This window comes from Chanos chanos, chromosome 4 (assembly GCF_902362185.1).
Source record: "Chanos chanos chromosome 4, fChaCha1.1, whole genome shotgun sequence".
Lineage (NCBI taxonomy): Eukaryota > Metazoa > Chordata > Actinopteri > Gonorynchiformes > Chanidae > Chanos > Chanos chanos.
The window spans coordinates 21586746-21606018 of NC_044498.1; the positions used below are offsets into that span (position 1 = coordinate 21586746).

The 19273-nt window shown below is 39.2% G+C and overlaps 2 protein-coding genes across 2 annotated transcripts in view; one reads left to right on the top strand and one right to left on the bottom strand.

Moving 5' to 3' along the window:
• Positions 1 to 3765, bottom strand: part of btbd7 (BTB (POZ) domain containing 7) — a 41748-nt gene extending 37983 nt beyond the window's left edge. Inside the window, exon 1 of the mRNA XM_030771630.1 lies at positions 3562 to 3765. The gene's annotated coding sequence lies outside the window, so the exon portion shown is untranslated. The remainder of the gene's footprint in view (positions 1 to 3561) is intronic.
• A 3157-nt stretch (positions 3766 to 6922) lies between these two features.
• On the top strand, positions 6923 to 8208 carry LOC115808941 (cytochrome c oxidase subunit 8B, mitochondrial). The gene is made up of 2 exons (XM_030770323.1): positions 6923 to 7042; positions 8097 to 8208. Exons 1-2 carry the CDS (start codon positions 6923 to 6925, stop codon positions 8205 to 8207), a joined length of 231 nt encoding a protein of 76 aa, XP_030626183.1. The 3' UTR covers position 8208.
• The last annotated feature ends 11065 nt before the right edge of the window (positions 8209 to 19273 follow it).

The window sequence follows — 19273 nt, forward strand, 5'->3', positions numbered from 1 at the left end:
AAGGGAAAGAGAAAGGGAAAGGGAAAGAGAAAGAGAAAGAGAAAGAGAAAGAGAAAGAGAGAGAGAGAGAGAGAGAGAGAGAGAGAGAGAGAGAGAAATACTTCATCCCATTGTGTCCCACTCCAAACAACTTCTGCTAACTGCTCTGTGACCTTCCCCAGGCTGAGAGCGGGAGGGTAATGTCCAGATTCATCTGTCTTTCAGCAGTGACTGGGTCAAACCTTACATCTAAGAATCAACACCAAGGCAACTGCACCGAGGCCTCAGAGGAAATTGCCTCTCCCTGCAAACATTTCAACAGAGAGCTTGTTTCTGCCCTTGCCTATCTTCTTAAGGTAGCATATTTCAATGAGCTTCCTACGGGACTAACTGCAGGCTCGTCGGCGTCGTTCTGAATGCCCTGTTATCATAAACAGTGTGCTTCAGAGGTTTTTACTCATTCAGCAATACTGTCGAATGAATAGGTCCAATTCAAGGGGTATATTAGACCGCATATGTCCAATTCAGAAGACAATGAACTGAATATGTCCATTTCAAAAGACATTAGACTAAACAAGTGCAACTGAGAGGATAAGATACTTATGAGTGTGACACTAGGCTTGGATAAGGTTCAAGCTAACTAGATGGAATTGTTGGATTTTTATATCAAAACAACTACATAATAAACACAATTATTTCAATTTGAATGTTTACACCTATGTGACTACTTCATCATTTTCAAGCGACTAAGAATAAAGAAACCTATTTTGGAAATATGACAAATGTTTGACAAAGAAACACATCAGTTAAAAAGAAATATGTTCAGAGACTCAATATCACAACTGCACTACCCCTCGATGATGACACTGATCAAAGACTCTGTGTGTGTGTGTGTGTGTGTGTGTGTGTGTGTGTGTGTGTGTGTGAGATTACTCCACGTGACTGATGAGATTTACTGTTTTCTGACATTTCCTGCTGCCACTTTCTTTGGCCCCATCTCTGCACTGACAAAGTTTGAAAAGCAGTAAAGGACATACACATGATCTCTGAAAAGGTCAGAGCAGTGGAGACAAGTGTATTATTTTATACTCGGGATGAAGCAAATGTTGTATTATAACAGTGAAAAAGTCTCATGACATTTTTATGGATCTTAAATCAAACCTCTTCTCTGAAGCCATAGGTTCCCTCAGGACAAGCCATAAAAAGCATTTTAATGAGTCACCAGTTCAACATTTTTGCTTGCTGTAAGGGGACATATTGCATACAACTTGGGAAACATTTTAATTTAGAGCACAGCATTTACTTTAGAGAACAAGAAGGATCCTTGGTGCTTATTTTTACTGTTAGCACTAAAAACTGCTCTTTTTTAAATATGTAGGGCGAGAGCTCTTTGGTTCTCGTGACGCTCTAATGTACCCAAGTTTGAAGGACTCCAGAAAGTTCAGAATTCATGAATATGTCAAGATGTGCTGGTTATAAAATTTGACTGCAGAAAAAAAAAGGTGTGAAATGGTGATATTTAAATACAGTGAGATGACTTAAGCCAATATCTGGACAAGACCGCCTCCCTGGTTCGTAGTCTCCAACGCAGAACGGACATACAGACAAACCCCGGAACAAAGCTTGATGCATGTTTTTGTTATGTGCCATAAATGCAGTTAAGAAAACCAGATGATGCTTCCTCTCCTCAAGGCCAAGCATTTTAGTCTGCCCAAGATGATTTACAGTACACTGATGTGAGGCTTAAACATACTGATTTTTCCAGCTCGGAAGGATTAGCTGAGGAGTCTGATACAATGGACAGAAGCACTAGAAGCTACAAAGAGCAAAGTGCAGCCTCCGTCATGTAGACTGTTGTGACATGCAACACATCAAAAATCACAAAAAAAAACCCCTCAGAAAAACAAACACTGAACCTATGACATCACACTGCCAATTCTCTCACACAAGTGTTATCAGTGCACCATACAAGCTTTATGTTGAAATCTCTCCAAACCGCCTGCCTGACTGCCCAACAATCTGATAACCAAGGAAACCCTCAAATCCAAATGACATGAGATAATGATGATGGCCACAGTGGGCACGATCACCAAAGAGGCAGTTTAGTGCATGGGGACAGTGGTTCATTAACACAATCTCAAATGGATTTTTCCCACCAAGCCCTAAATGAACCCTGAGCAGTCAGAGGAATTCATGTAGGAAGGGATACAGCAGGGGTGAATGAACTCTCTAAGCCAAGAGAGATCAGGACAGGACGCAGGTCTCACTGCTCTGTGGTAGACCAATTTAGCTGCCGGCAGAATTTCCTTTTAATTAGACCCCGATGGCTTCCAAGACAATGTACAAATCAAGCAGTCCTGGTAAGAAGGTGTCATTTAGACTTGTTCTGTCCAATCTGAGAAGCTCAGTTTCATTGTCAGGAAAACTAAATCAGAGTTACAACAGTTTTCCATTTACATTTAAGAACAACAGCCAGGTAGAAACATCCATATTGTCACAACGAGCCGGCAAGGCCCTGGTTGTGACAATATTAGGCAAATGCTGAATTGGTCAAAAATTGGTTTCCAACAGGATAAGAAAGTCGTTAAGTTGTGTTTTGCAGGGAGTTTGGAGTTTAATTCATATCAACAAAAAATTTAAGTTAAAGCTACGCCGATGTATTTATTTATTTATTATACATATCCTAACCAGGTGTCAAGTTATCAAGACATTTTGCTGCACCCATATTAAACAGTTTGCACTATTACTTAAGTGTTCTCGAAGCTGCAGCAAGCAGGAAAGGGGGAAAAAACTCTAAAAAGCAAGCTAGCTTGAATAAAAATTTAGGCTATCGCACTGTGCCAATGTATAACATTTGTAACTCGAGATGTTGGCAGGCAAACAAATGTTTTACATGGCGGAATCTTTTTTGTGCTGATAAGTAACAGATAACTAACAGTTCGTTAACAAGTTTCATAATTCGTCAAAACTCACCAGCCTAAAACAGCGGCGACACAGTTTAAACCACTAAAGACTAGCAAAGGTGAATAGGTTGATTATGCACAATTAGGCAATTAAATGGTGTTTTAGTTGTGGTAGGGGAAATATGACATAGTCACCATATCCGAAAAGCAACAAAACAAGCCAGCTTTGCCACCTAGCTAATCAACCTCGATAGTTCTTCATAGAGCAGTTTAGTTAACCTAGTTAAGACAGTTATCCGAGTCATCGAATCTTACTGATGTTAGCGATTTAGCAATCCAGTAAGATTCCTTAGAAGCTCGCTCAACAGTTCGTCTATTGAAAAAAAACAGTAAGTTACACGACTATACGCAACAGTCAAGCACAATGAAAGAAAGTGAGACCGAACAATTTATCAACATAGTTTAGCTGAATAAAACCAAACGTATGCATCTACGGATCAGCTAATGTTAGCAAGCAAAAATCTAGAGAGAAGCTAGCTAGCTAACTTGCTAACCTAACCCTGGCTAAAATTCCTCCCAGACTAACTAGATAGTTGCAGACTAGCTACAAAGCTAACGGTGGCTAGAGTAGCTTGATTAGCTTGCAAACTACTGCTGGCACTACATCATGGACACTTACCTGAGTCAAGTTTGGTGTTAGCTTCTCGTCTTAGCCCCAGTCACTTCACAGACAGATATCCTTTTTCAGCCTATAAACGCTCTCTGATTCTTGCTGAGACGAGCAAGTTTTGGACAAGCTTAATGACAGGCCAGCTGACGAGAGCAGCCCACTATTCCAAATATACAGCTATACTAGCTAGCTTCTTCTCTCATTGCGTCCTCGTCATCTTGACATCTGGTTCCCTATGTTCATTATTTCTATAAGTTTCTTTTCTCCCTTTATACAAAAAGAAACGCTCATCGGAACGCGTCTATATCGGTGGGAGCTCAAAGAAGTATCAGGTCGGGATTTATCGCGACCCCTCTCTGATGTTTGCTCACTGTTTGTTCAGGCGGACGAGACGTTTCTGCAAGGGAAACATCTGAAACGCTAGGTTAGTATTTGGCTACCGATAGGCAAAGGGGACACTGTTGATTACTTTTACCACGCGGCCCGCGGGCTCCTGCTCGCGGTCAAAAGGTGCTCCTGCAAGCAACAGTGAGTCCTACACAAGTTCTGCTATACAAATACGCGTCAAGTCATCCCATAGCCGGGAGTTCTTTTATTCGAAGATCGCTGCTGCGAAATTTGGTTTGGTCCTCTGCACATAAAATAGGTACCGCTTTTAGGCCCATTCAGCCAGTTCATAACACCGTGTTGCTTTCAATATCACAATGACCAAAAAGTTAATATGTGAATGATTAAATAAAATATTGCTCAAAACTCACATTCTGATATTGGACACGTGCCTTTGATCACCAGTCATCCGCTTTAAGCTGTTTTAGGCTATGAAGACGGCTGCACCAGTCAAGCACCTTTATATTTCATTTAGTTTATCTATCTAAACTTTATTTACTGACTTAGAGGCTTTTTACAGTGGGCGGAGAAGGCCTCTTCAGATAGAACAGTCAATGCAGTCTATGCAAAAAGTCAGAGAATGTGACACTGTGCTATGATCATCATCATTATGATCACGTTCTTCTTCTTCCACTTGTTCTTCTTGTTCTTCTTCTTCTTCTTTTATATTAGCATCATCATGATTGTTCCAGTAGGTATTTTCTTATGTGATTGTTTTTGCTAAACTCAGCATGGCTAATTAGACACAATGCAACCCCCCAAGTAATTTAATACTGTAGTCATTTTCATGAATCTACAACTGCATTATCCATTAGGAAGGAGCCATTACTCTGCCAAAAGAGGGCAACAAAGAAACATGTTGGCAATATGGACTGCTGTGCTCATGTATACACTGACACAGAACTCATGTTGGTTAGATCAGAGCATTTCTATCCAAAGTTCCTCAAATGCACAGAGGAACTTCCCTCCAATGTACAACATGCACTCATACAGGACTAAGATTGGGGCATATATTCAGGTAATCTTTTCAGCAAGGTTGACAGCCTATGAGATTTTCTCCCCACAGTAAAAGGGACAATACTTTGAATCTGAATGGCATCTGTGTAATTAGACAAAGCTCTGATCATCCATTTGTCTAATCTTATTCCAAAATCGCATGTCATGGCCTCTCTCTGAGTGTTTCTGGCGTCACTGTCACTCTAAGCAGACAAGACAGAAGGACCTGGCTTGTCTCACAGATCACATAGATTTTCACTTCATTTTTCTCCCTAACTGTGAATACTGCATGACAAGTTGAGGGTAAAAAAAAAAAAAGTACGTAAAATACTTTGTTGACTTTTAAAAGTATGAAAAATACCAAGCCTGGTTTGAATAGGTAAATTATAATGCTCATTACATTTTCTGGCTGCACAGAAACAATCAGGAACTGAGTCTTCCTCATCATCAGTTGTAGATTAGGTAAATTTAGGGGCAGGTGTGTTCAGCCTCATATACAGTATGTGAAATGATGTTTCCCAGCCCCCCTTTTAGGAACCTCTAGCACCGCACATATTTGTTCTTGCTTCGCATCAACAAACATGAATTGACTCAAGGTAATAAACAGGTTTTGACAAGTGAAATGAAGTGGACAGAAATAAGCAGCTACATGGATCCTTAAAGCTGGAATTAAATGGTTTGAATGAAGAGCAAGCTAGTATGAAGAATTTTAATTAACCGTCCTTGCTCCAGCACTCTTATATTGCACCACTTCTTTGTATCCTTTTCTGTGATTCTGAAGATATAATAGGATTGAATGAGACAAAACAATGCCAAATGAATCTCTGTTCACAAACACAGATAGTACACAAACAGTATTACATTGCTATTAGTCATCATTCCAGAAGAATAAGGGACAGAACAAGAGCAGCAAGAAAGGGGAGAGGAGGATAATTCAAATGTATTTTGGGTTGAGCTCTGATGTTTATAGATGCATACAGCTTGAATTTGTATTAGAACCATTTACTCTGCTTATCAATAAAATCAAGCATGATCAGTCCCTCTTTATAAAATGGTTATAATCAAGCCATTGCACCACCATAGAGTGTCATTCAACATGCATTGGTGCTGTAACTAAGCCACTGAATGAGAGGCCTGTGGTTGTCATGTTTTCACCAATGAATGAACTGTGAAGCCACAGATAACTCTGACAGCTGACACAAAACACAGCTGGTGGTGTCTGCTCCTCCACCTTTCTCTTCCTTTAATCTGTCCTCCAAATCAAATCCATAACAATTAGGAGGCTATTGTACTTGACAAGGCACCTTGTGATCATGGTTCCGAAGGCCAGGTGTTTCTCTGTTAAACGGCAGATGCTTTGCAAGGCTCAACGTTCTGGGGAATTTAAGTAGGAAACAGGACAAATCGTGGACCAGCAGCTGATGTATCACAGAAAACATCTCAATTAGTGTAGGCAAAGAGAGTTTACTCCAAAATTTATTATATCACAAGTCCAAAGTTGGACTCTTTTCATTTTGTACCGTGAGATGGAGCACGGTGATGCTACGGAGCAGTGCAGCCCAAATGTCAGCCCTAATTTTGAATATATTTCACATTAAATCAATAGTTTTGGAGATGAGAGTGGATTTTTGTGAGGTGGTAGATCATGATGTAACTCCCTTGAGTTGACAAACTCTTTGAGCAGGCCGTTTGTCTTGAGTGTGCCAGACAGGAAGAGAAAGTTAGGAGTTGGGTGGTCCTCCGTTCAGACCCCTCCCTTGTCATCTGTGATTTAGGGGATGATGTCTGTGTCCTGGTCAATATCACAGGATGTGCTGTGTTCCTCTCCAGCACTCTTGAGAGCTCAGGGGCTGAAGGCATCAAAGACCCCTATCTCTTGCTCGCTCTCTCTTTCACTCTCTCTCTCTCTCTCTCTGTTCCTTCTTCTCTCACTTGCACTTTCTCCCTAACTTGTGTGCATTCACTGCTGCTGACCCGAGCCGTAGTGATGCTGGCAGTTCTGAGAGGAGTCTTGCAGCCTATGACAATGAGCCGGGCCAGAGGGCTTCTACAGGAGCGCAAAGCCAGCATCTACAGCAAGCCACCCAAAAACAAGATTGGACCTGGGGTGAGTGTTAGATTTATAAGCCCTGCAAGGGTTCTTTCATTATCGACATTGCCTGAGATTCTCACTGAGGTCAAATTACTCAGCTCTGGTGCATTTGACAAAAGAAGTACCATATTAAGGAGGGAAAAGGACTGTGTGTACATCAGGACAAAGATGAGGAGTATAAAGCTCCTAAACCCAGAAAGAAGGAGAGATGTTACATTTGTAGTTTGTTTCTGTCAAACATTTGATTAGAACAGGCCTTTTGTAGCTTTGCTGTAAATGGCTATGTATGTGTACCTTTAGGTTTATGTTACAACAGGTTTTATGAAGGTGTGTGTAAGTGCAGGTGCATTGAACATAAGCTAAGTTTTGCCAGAAAGAATCTTGCTAGAATTCAAATTAAACACTGTTTGACCTCAAGAAGCAATTCATAGCAAGTTATGTTTTTATAGAAACATCATGAATTATAAAATCTTTTCCCACGCAGTACAGTTGTAAGATTTAGCAGTTCAACGCACACGTTTTTTCAATCCTTGAGAAGCTGAATGATTTCGTTGTTGTTGTGCCAATGCTCCCAGACCTTTAAGACTTTTTTGTTATTTATTATACGCATAAAGGGAAATAGAAACATATGTTTTATATTATCAAGTGTCCAGCATATCTGCATCAAATTAGCAAAATGTATGATACTCAAGTCTTATAAGACTCACATAAAAAGCCCTCAATATCATTGTGCAGTTTGAGGTTGAAGATAAAGGCAGCTCTAATTAGATTTTATTGCTCATGTATTCTCCTGAACTACAAATCTTTGTCACACTCATCCAATTCCAGCTGAAAGAAGGAGGAAGGAGAATCAAAGCAGGTCAACTAATTCAGTCCTGTGGTTATTTTCAAATCACTTTAAAACATTTTTATTTCTATTTCTGGATTTAAGTCATTAGAAGAGAATATGAGTATTTTAGCTGTAAAGCTCATGGTGATTTTGCATTGCTTCTCTGTTCTTCATTGTAAAAGGTAATTCTTTATGACATGAAGCTTTCACATGGGGTTTTTTCTCTATTTCTTTCTGCAGCAAAGTTTCTTCATCATGTCCGTGTTTGCTGTTGCTCTCCTGGCCCCAGCAGGCTGGATCCTGCACCATCTCCCAGAATACCGCCAAAAGAGCCAGCCTCCTCCCTCCTGAAGATATCACTCTACACCAACAGCCACCACAATAGACAAGTCCGGCTGCCTCTAAGGCATTATCCACCTAAAACAAGAAAACAAGCAGTGAATACAAACCCTGTGAAAACTGATGAGGCAGCAGTGAGTGAAAGAGAAAACTGAACTGCAGTAAGAAAAAGAGAGATGGGTACACATACTCCATTGGATCCTCCCAATTGAAAAGATTTTGCCTTGGTGTTTAATGCCTTAGTACTGTGGCCCTTAACGTCACTGCAATGAATTTTTGCAATGGCACATAGTCATGCTGTATGTAACACATCTACATATTGTCTTCAGTAATAAAGCTATATTGCAAATCATGGTGCCTTCATGAAGTGTATTGTTCTAAACTATCAACTCTTTGCTTGTCTGAGGCTAACTTCAGAAATTATTATGCTCTGATCCCAGAAAACATTATCTATTTATAAGCACACCCAAGATTTGTTTAAAAAAATCCCCATATAGAATTCTTTTGGTTCTATCATTGCATCTAGCTGTCCAGATAGATGCATTCTCTCACCCCTAGAAGGATGACCTAAGCAGTGATCCTTAGCAAAGGAAATTACACAGTACACTAATGTGCTTGATAACATCCTGAACACTAACATGTTCTGGCCACTGCCTATGTTTAAAAGCCCATGGGAGCATAGGAAACTCCAACAGGACCAATTATACAGCATGGGGTGCCTGGACGGGTCAGAATTCTGAGGTCAGTTCTTGGTCCTGTGCACCAAAAACCGGGGACACTTTGCATATGATGCTTTCTTTTTTATGAGCGGATCTTATTCAATGTGTATCTTCCAAGTCACAGTGACCTCGACCTTAAATAACCTTAAACCTTCTCTATTTAATACTGTTTATTTTCTCGGAACAGAGGGATTTTCATTCAGCCTCACTCTGGAAACACTATCCTCTCTACTTTGTATGCGTTACAATTAATGTAGGTTTTTCCATTACTTTCCCTCTAACCACCCATAGCTGTGTTCTTTAATTTCATGATAATTATCTTTCAGAAATATTTTGCCTGTTCCAATGGAATCAAATGGTTTAACTTAAAGTAAGAAACTGTGAATATTTAATATAAATATAATACAAAACAATAGAAAGCTTAGACCCAAAGAGTAGATGAAGAGCATTGTCTTTCTGACTACCATACCAAAGCCTTCCTCTGAGAGGTTTTCAAAAACAAGACTTTGAGTTAGATAGCTGAAAACGATCACAGAAAGGAGAAAACCACTTGTGTCTATCAGGTTATTGAGATCACTGAGAGAGGAGGATGGGAGAAAGAGGACATTCACATCAGTTGCATTTACCAGCTGCCCCAACATGTTCATGCAGTCGGATGAAAGGAAGTGATGTATATTTTCTGAAATGCAACATAAGAGTGAATGCTAATCTTTCAATTTCAGAACTGCTGAAGTTTGTAGAGCGACTCTTGGTTCTCGTTTCATCAGCAATGATCTCTGTTGTGAGATCATTGCATATTTAAGTTTGAGGATAATTGTTCTCATTCTCTGTTGGTGGTGCAGTTACTCTTGATGTGATGGTAACTGCACCGTACCTTTGTGGTTGTCGTGGGCTTTTTGCTTGAATATAGCATCTTATGCCAGGGGCTTTTTGTTTCAAAGTGCATAAGAACTTTTCCTAACTTGAAGACCTTCTTCTAAAAGCAGTATAACATGTGGTCAAAAGTGGGAGTCTTTGGTTTACTAATGACACTATACATGTAATGGCATGTTCAGGATTGTATTCTGCTTCACCTGTGAGTCGCTCTGCATAAAAGAGTCTGCAGGAGAAATAAATGTAAATGTCATTTAGAAGTTAAACTGGAATATGACACAGTGAATTGTAATGTACCAAAGATGATTAATTCCCCTGTTTATGTGTGTTTAGAACACTGTGTGGGAGTGCCAGACTTGTTCTGAGTGTTACTGTAAATACTCAGTGTAAGAGTTATGATGTTCATTTGTTTTGTAAGTAAATGTAGAATTTGAATATAAAAGCTTCACTGACTCCATAGAATCATTATTAAAGCTGAATATTTGCCATATGTTTGTGAATAAACATGTAGCTGAGTACCTGTGTTATTCATTTCGTTGTTCATTTTGTTCACTTTAATTTTCCCACTAGAGCCTCTAACTGTCACTAGTTGGAAAAAACATGGATCTGTTCTTCAGAATATCACCCAGATTCAGGGTGTTCCAAAGGCTGATGTTTGATAAAAACATGGAACAAACTGACCCCACATGGGGCATGAGATTCCTTATTTGTATATCCCGCAGAGAAACATTGATTATTTTTCCAAGTTTCCACTGGGTAAAGTGAGGAATTTTACAATATTGACCATGTCTGAAACTTCCATTACCTGTTATCAGATGTTATAATCAAAGTGATGTTACAAAGATATTAAATGGCACCTGAAGATCACACAGCACTAAATAAGATGTAAAAGATGTGTGACTTATCTTTTCATCTGTATATTGACCGGACATTGACACGCTTCTTTGCTCCTTTGGCAAAGTACTGCTGATCTCCTCTAGATTAACATGTAAATAGAGTCCAAAAGAGTCTCTGGTACAAACATAGTTTCCTGATACTCCGGTGAGTTAGGACAGAATGTTCTTTCCCCCTTTAATTACAGTGAAATAAAACTGTCCTGTTGGGAGGAAGAATTTTATATATTCCTTTGAAAAACTAAAATGTTACACTGTTTGTTAACCAGCTGGTTCTATTCTTTGACTGTTTAACCAAGTAACAGTTCTTGGTTGAGAGGTGGATCTTGAGTGAGTATATTACATTGTGCAAAGTCTTAAAAAACCTTCTTTTTAAATCAGAATATTAACAATTCAAAGTAGTATGTGCAGTATATAAACATGATTTAATAATCCAGACCATTGTTACAAACTCCAGAGCACACAAACACTGTAAGAATAAACATAGGCTACTGAGTGAATGAGGGATGCAAAGTATTTTTTCCTTTTTTTTCTCTTGAGTATATAATCTTCGTCAGAACAGTGACAGAAGGAGTATTACGTGACCACTGAAGTGTGTATGTGTTTTGCTGCGTGTGTGTTGACCGTGTGGTCCTCGGTTGGCTTTCTCCCCCAGGGGGGCCATCATGGTATGGCCAGAGACTTATGGAAGAACCCTGACTCCTGTGAACAAGAGTTACCATGGGAACGGACTGTTTGAGCGTCAAAGAGTTTACACTTTCACTTTCCCACACTTATTATACATTATACAATTTTTGGATGCACAGCATTAGTGAGAGGTTTTTTTTCTGTTCTGGTGTGATTGTTGTTACATGCACTATGGTGGTACTGTCCTTTTCACCAGTAATTTAATTAATCATTGATTACTGCAATTACTAGAACATACTGACTAGACTGATTTCTGATCAGAATTTTCAGATGTTAACATGCATGACTTAATGCTATTCTTGTTTTGGGGTCTGAGAAGGGGCCTGTCTAATATTAAAATAGGTATTCTGTTGGTTTGAGCAAAAGTAAGAATATGCACTCTGTTTAGCACTTATGAAAGGATACTGCTAGAGGAGTCATTATTTTATTTTACAAGCATGCCCTTTATTCATACATATTTGTGTGGATACAAATGTCTGCAATTTTGGGACGGCCAGGGTAGTTCTGCGAAGTGGACAGTCAGTCTACACCATCTGCATATGCAGATGTGTCTTTATATTCATATCAGTGAAAAGGAGAGGGGATAGCTTTAGAAAAGCTAATTACTATCTCATATAACTAGCCAGAACCCTTCTACAAATGTGCATCTTTGGCAATATTTAGCTGTCTACTGTCATAGGCATTATGGCTATTGTAATGCAAGGTGTACTAGGCTGGTTATGTACTGTTTTATGTAAAGAAGAACTGTAGGTGACAGTGAGAGGTATTAAAGACAGAGAAGAGCAGAGAAGGAGGCAAAGGGGCCAACGTCAAAAACCTCATGCGAGTGGCCCCAGTACTTCTGCCATTATCTCTAATTCCTGGATCCTTTCATAACTCCAAGGGCAACCTCAGTCAATTTCACATCGGCACTTTCCAGACGTACCACAACATTCTCACCCTCCATGATCAACCAAAGGTACAGCCATGTCCACCATGAGTGTATCATCCTTGGAAAGTCATGCTGAAGTGAGGGGTTAGACCAGTGGTTCTCAACTCCACACCCAGGGGCTGCTGTCTGGCATGTTTTTGTTTGAACTCTCCTGAGCTCAGGACTGACACACCTGATTCCACTGATCAGTTAATCATCAAGCCCTTGATTAGCTCAATTAACTGTGATAATGAAGAGACATGCAGGACAGTGGCCCCCACAGACTGGAGTTGAGAACCAATGGATTTGAACCATTTTTCCTCTAAGTGAAATAACAAAAGAGCAGAAGTTCAAGCGGTGCAGCAGAGCTGGAGTTAGTTCAGGATGGTGATGAAACCACCAACACTGCATCAGTTTAGGCACCGGTTTCTGTCTTCTACACCTGAGTCACTTTGTCACTTTTCAGAAGAGCGAGGCCACAGAAAGAAATGTCACCCTCCAAGATGCCCCATGTGGGAGTGAAAATAAGGTTTTTCTCAAAGCCTGGTGCCCACTCCCATGCAGTTGTCTCTCTGGAAAGGAGCAGCAGCCATATCCAAAACTCAGTAGCTGTTGTTTATGATTTGAATAATAATTCCACTATCTATACATTTAGTACAAGGCAGAACACAATATAATACAGTAAATATATATTAGCATTGTAAATCTTCACGCCCTCAATGGTATATAGCAATTATTTTCCTTACTCCCTTGTATGTAAGTATCAATGTGTGTACTTTTTACATGTAACACAGTTCATGTGTTGTTTTTCTTTCTCTTCTTTCCTAGAGATGGGTTCAGCTGGGAAAGGAAGAAGAGGATTGTGAAGAACTTCGTCTGGATGTTGATTTGACCTCCCTCATCAAAATTTCATTTGATGAGGGAGGTTATTTGGTTTGCTCTGTTATTTGGTTTACAAATTTCCATTATCTTCCTTTCATCATCATGAACTTGCTTTGTTACACAACAGTGATGTGGGTATGAAAATATCTGTTATGGGAAATTCGTTAACCTGTTATTATCATTCAGAGCCATTCACAACATTTATGAAATAGAAATCTGAACAATTCTTTCTAGTTTTATGAGAAATCGATTTAAAAAACATGTTCAGACACAGGCCTTATAAATTATAACTCATATTGATGTTATCATTAGAGCAAAGCCCTATTCACAAGATTGGAGAGTTATTGCTTCTTTAAATCTGACAAAAGCCTGTTAAATGTAGCCCCAATAGTGAAATGAACAGCCTCCAGTTAGCCTCAGGGTTATTCAGGCTTTAACTGTTCCCATATATCTGTGAAATTAATTTGTGCAGCAACACTTTAAAATATATAAACGCAATGAAGTGATCAGGAATACACTTTATTTGATAATAGTGAGTGGGTTTCTGGGTTTATAGAGACCTTGTAGGCCTATGGGGGTTTATAGAGACTGCTATGCAGTCACTGTTTTGATCCAGTAAGTGCTGACAGAAGACTCGTTATGGATGAGAAGTATTTGCTCAGTTTCTCCCTCACTTGCGGTGTCTGTCTTGAGGCATTATTGGAACCTTACAGAGCGACATTAGGAAAGTATCTGGGCTTTCTCTGCCATCTGTAGAACGTCTGGGTTGGACTCTGAAGAGTGTGGCCTTGACTCAGACATGGACAGGGTTGTGACTTATGAGCTATAGATACATCCTTCACCAGGCTGTTAGGATCCCCACAGTACGGTCAACAAATAACCCTGCCCTTGGACAGATGTTTGCTGAGGACATCTCTGGCTTTTGCAGCTGATGACCGACAACTGGCCTTCATAGGTTAGAGCAAAGGGACCTCATCAGGTTGAGCCAAGTGAATAGTGCAGGTAGTGGAATTTCCAGGGTGCCATCCTGAAAGTAAGATTCGAGAAAATATTTAAAAAAGGAGAAAAAATGAAGTTCATACATTTTTAAAAAGTTTTTAATGTAAAGGAGATTCAAGAGATTTAACACAGCCAATGAAACTGGTGAGCTGACTAATTGTGATCAGACTGCCCATACGAGTGGAATATGATCTCTCCATTTTTTTCTTCTGAGTCTTCAAAAGTCTCAGAAAAGGTGAAGGTTTTGATTTTCAACTGATAAGATCTTTGAAACAAAATAATCTGTGAAAAAAAAGTAACAAATTAGACTTGCTTGCTGGCTAAATAACATTAGCCATTTTTAAGTTACTGAGACACTGGCCCTCTCTCTTCAATTTATTTAAAATCTGGTATTGATCATTAGATATCAGGATTTGTAAAGAATGCCAGGAATGTGTTTTTCTAATTTACCAGGAGCCGCTGCTAACTTGGCAGGATAGAAAATAGATGTGAACAAGTGAGAACATTTGCCAATAAGTTAAATCTCTGGGGTTTTCTGCTCTTTGAAGTTTGCAGTGATACTCTCACACAATTGCTTGTAAATTTTCAGACCTCTGTATATTAATCACTCTAATTTTACATCCCCTGTAGAATTAACCAAACAAGACATTGCCAAGTGGTTTATGCTTCCCGTAATGCTGGATTGTCAGAATGAGTACCTCAAACATAAAGATCCCTCTTTTCCCCATATTACTCTGTTCCAAAGTATGTCTATGTTCATTCCAAAGTCCCATTTTGAGACTTTAGACCAAATGATGTCAGACTTTGTTTGGAATAACCAGCCAGTCAGAACTGATAAAAGTATCTTTCAGGCACTCAAAACCCAAAGAGATTTGCTTTATTTACTTCATCTGTGTATGATTTGGAACTGAATATGTACAAAATGTTACATTGTAGTCACTTACAAAATGGTCTCTGACAGTCAATGGTGTTGTGGACGGTGAAGAAGAGAGCATCGTGTGTATGGGCCTCCTTACAATCCTCACTATTCTCCTCTCTGCTCACAAGCCTTTATCTATACACTAATATCCTTTTAATAGCCAACATCATCCCTTAAGAGTCTCATCCCTGTACATGTCAACAATTACACCAATTTGTGAGAATCATTTGGGCCACCCCATCCCTCTTTGACAAATGATGTTTTTTTGAGGGTCAAAGCAGGAAAGCAACTTAAAATGTTTTAGCTGAGACAGATATTTAGAGTCAAATGGCTCAGAGTCGTTCAACTGTTTTGTCTTGTGTCTGAAAAGAATGGGTGGATGTAACAGTCAAGCTATATCTGCTTTTGACCACAGCTTACCAGTCAGGGTTTTTTGTTTTTCCTCCAGAATTTGAAGTGAACATTTCCATACAAAATGCTTTTCATGAAACAGTAGCATGTTGAGTACTCTTTGTTATGGAAACTCTGAAATTTCCCTCCCACAAACACTACTGTTGAGAAGTCACGAAAATCCCTTTCTCAAAATAAAATGGTAGCGCTTGAGATGGTAATAAAATATAGTTATTAGGAAAGTGCCAAAAAATAGATAAGAAGTAGTATATGATTTCCTTGTAAGTACATAGAAACCTACTAGGAAACTAGATGGCAACAAAATATAATTATTTGGAAAGTATCCATTAGAAATGTATAGTAAGTACTAAGTAATGATCTAGGAAGTACATGGAAACCTACTAGGAAACTCAATGGTTAGAGTCAGGGTTAGGATTGTTGCCATCTAGTTTCCCAGTAGGTTTCTATATACTTACCAGCAAATTATTTAGTACTTCCTATCCTAATAACTGTATTTTATTACCATCTCATTTCCTAGTTAATACCTGATAATTATCGGACAGTAAAATAAAGCCTTACCAATAAAACAATATGAATAACGCGAAGACACGAAGAGGAGCTCATGAATGACGGAATCTGGTGCCTCCTGGTGGCGCATCACTGATAGTAAAGTATGTTACACAGAGCATCCACTTGCAAAAACTCTCTCAGCTCTCGCACAGCCTGCTCTGTGACCGCAGTTGTTTATGGAGCGTTAAATGTTTTACTAATAAAGAATATATTTGCAATACTTACAAACATGTATTTACAAACATTTTGGGTGTATACTCTGGGATATATAAAGCAGCGCAACCTAACAAACACAAAGATCTCGTATATTTGTGAGGAATTGTGGTAAGGAAAAGTCATTCTTAAACACGGAGCTGTCATAAGGAGCATTCCATAGAAACCCTCTAACAGGGAGCTTAAAGAAATCCTTCCATGGTAAGTTTTGAACCTCAACCCTCTAGTTAAGAAACTCAGGGGGTTCAATGTAAATTTTGTAATAGGTTGGCCTGTAAATTCTGTAGTAAGCCTCTTCACCAAACTGACACACACACATGAGAAACAAAAATCACATAATGATTTCAACTACCAACTCAAAGTCAACTAGCTGCAATTAGCTGCGCAGTTACAACTTTCCACTTTTTCATCTGACTTTTTTCCACTTCTTCCTTTTCTCCTCGTCCATGCCCTCCTTGTGATCTCACCCCCCCAGTCAAACATACTTATATATGAAATATTTGAAAGGGCGCTCTGCATGTATTTTCCCATTGAGAATATGACTGGTCTGATGGAGTATTAATAGAACTTAGGGAACAGCACGGGCAGAACTGCTTGGTGTCTGCCCGTGTCAGCCCTCATCATGGCTCCGTGACTTTGTTATTTCACTGACTCTAAAAGTAGCATGCTGAATAAAACATGAGAGCATTTTCATTGTAGGACTCTGTTCTGGAGTTTAACTCTAAAAATAGTAATCTGAAAGTTTTATTAATACAGACACAAATCTTAGAGCTAACTGGGGGAAATGAAAGTGAGTGAGGCCAGGGTATTTTTAAACATCTCCACCTTTTCATCTCTCTCTCTCTCTCTCTCTCTCTCGCTCTCGCTCTCTCTCTCTCCCTGTCCTTCTCTGTCCCCCTCTGTTTCCTCACGGTTTCTTATTAATATTACTTTTTTTCTCTTTTCCTGATTAATCATTGTTGCCATGAAGACACAATCAGAATGTTTCTAAATGCAAGACACATCCAGAGCCTAATAAATATATGCAAACGTTCTTGCACAAAACAGTCAGTAACTGTAAGTCTGAGAAGGACATTCATTGATATCAACATCTCTTATGACTGGAATTAATTAAGAGCTAACAAAGGTTCTGTGCTTGGCTTTACAACTTGAATCCTTTGACATTTTCAAATGCTTCGCTGACATTTAAAAAATGCTGCACAGAACCACAAATGTTTCAAATTTAATCATGTTTATTCAAATATAGTACTCCTCTGGTGCTGCAGAAACGTTGCGGGCAGACAGAGATGGAACAAAATCTTTCTTTTATCTGTATTAGCAGGTATTGACACTTATGGGGACAGTGACTATTTAAGTGAGGAAACAGTGGCCATTTCTTTTGAATTCTACTCTCAGCATGGACTGATTTTGTGCTGTCAGAGACATCCAGCAGGTAGAGCTCTTGGGTAAGGGAAAATTAAAATTGACATCTGGCTCTCTCTGCCTCATCTCGTGTTGTGAGGCTGCACACTGCAATGGCTCTTCGATATAGTGTGGAAGGTTCCAGACTCAATGATAAAAGCAACATCATGTTTGGGGTTTTAATTTAAAAGATTTGCACAGCTTGGATATTTTGCCACTTGCATTGTGTCTAATGGAGAATGATCACAGGCAAGACACATTAACAAAGTACTATGTACAATGCTAAAAAGACAGTCTGTGTATGGTCTTTGGTTTACATTTTAACACTGATGTACATCTGCTTGAGGATAACTGCAGTAAAGGACATAGACAGATCAAGAGTGAGTGAATGTGGTTTGGATCACTCAGTTCACCATGAAGTGCACTGGCCACTAGTTGCAAACAAAGCTAATGGCAGACATAGTTTTTTCTAAGTAATACACAAAGACTTCCATGGAACAATATCTACCAGCCTTTATCTGTTAGCTTTGCGTGAATCTCAGCAAGTTCTTTCATCGTGCTATGGTAGTGTTTTTACAAAGATATGGCCTTCAGAGGCGGCTTCCTGAAAGGAAGTTTAGCCTCTGCATACAACTTCATTAGCCAAACCTAGGCTTGAGCTACTTAATGGAGGTTATTAAACTGGACAAAGGACCAAAACCCCAAGCGCTAATAACATCTCAAACACTAAACAATAAATCAAACACCAACCCTAGAGTCCGGTGTTAGTCAACTAGATTGTTGAAATGTAAATTTTTGCTTTTGATGCTTGATGTTTATGAAAATGTAATGAACACAAAAACACAAACCGAATGTTTTGTGCCATTCAATTTGTCTGTATTACTTTCTGTGTTGAAACTGTTTCGAAACCAGATTCTCTAGCTAACATAGCTCTTTGGATCAGTGATACATCTTTGGTTATGATGTCTGGTCCTGATCCTTTCTCCCACTGCTAGAATCATCTAGGGTCAAGATTCTTCTTTCTGAACATCAGTCAGTAAGAGGGTTTTCTAGTTTAATTATGGTCCTTTTCACTGAAAGTTTTTTTTTTCTGTCAGAAGCTCCAGACAGCTCATTACTATCTACATTTATCAAATAACCGTCTAACAGTATATGGAAGTGGAAACGTCTCTGATTCTGCAGAAACTGATTAAGGGTTGTCATTGATAGACTTTGATAGATAGCACTGATAGATAGCACCACAAACAAGATGTGAGCAATCAGATTTACAATAGCACAAATGGTACACCATGCAGAAATCTCGCTCAGGATGAGATCAGTGTCTCGCAGTTCTCCTGTATTTACATGGAGATAGGAGAACTGCACCAGCATGTTTGTCTGTAAATAAACAAATTGTTAATTAACTATGTATGCTTATCTACACTGTTGGTGTGATGATGTTTAACAGGGTCAACATGGGTGTGTAGGAGTGTCTCTGTGTGTTAGTGTCAGGAGCAGTGACGTCGATGGAGTGTGTTGGTGGTGTATGTATATAACTGTGTAACTGGTTTTGTGTGTTATTTTCAGTCAGGTCACTCTGACATTTCAGTGTATCTCTCATTGCTGACACAACCTCACCTCCC

Excerpts from the sequence above, each read along its gene's own strand:
- LOC115808941 (XM_030770323.1), top strand. The coding sequence starts at position 6,923 with ATGCTGGCAGTTCTGAGAGGAGTCTTGCAGCCTATGACAATGAGCCGG. Across the intron at positions 7,043-8,096 it reads AAAACAAGATTGGACCTGGG|CAAAGTTTCTTCATCATGTC; the intron begins GTGAGTGTTAGA and ends TTCTTTCTGCAG.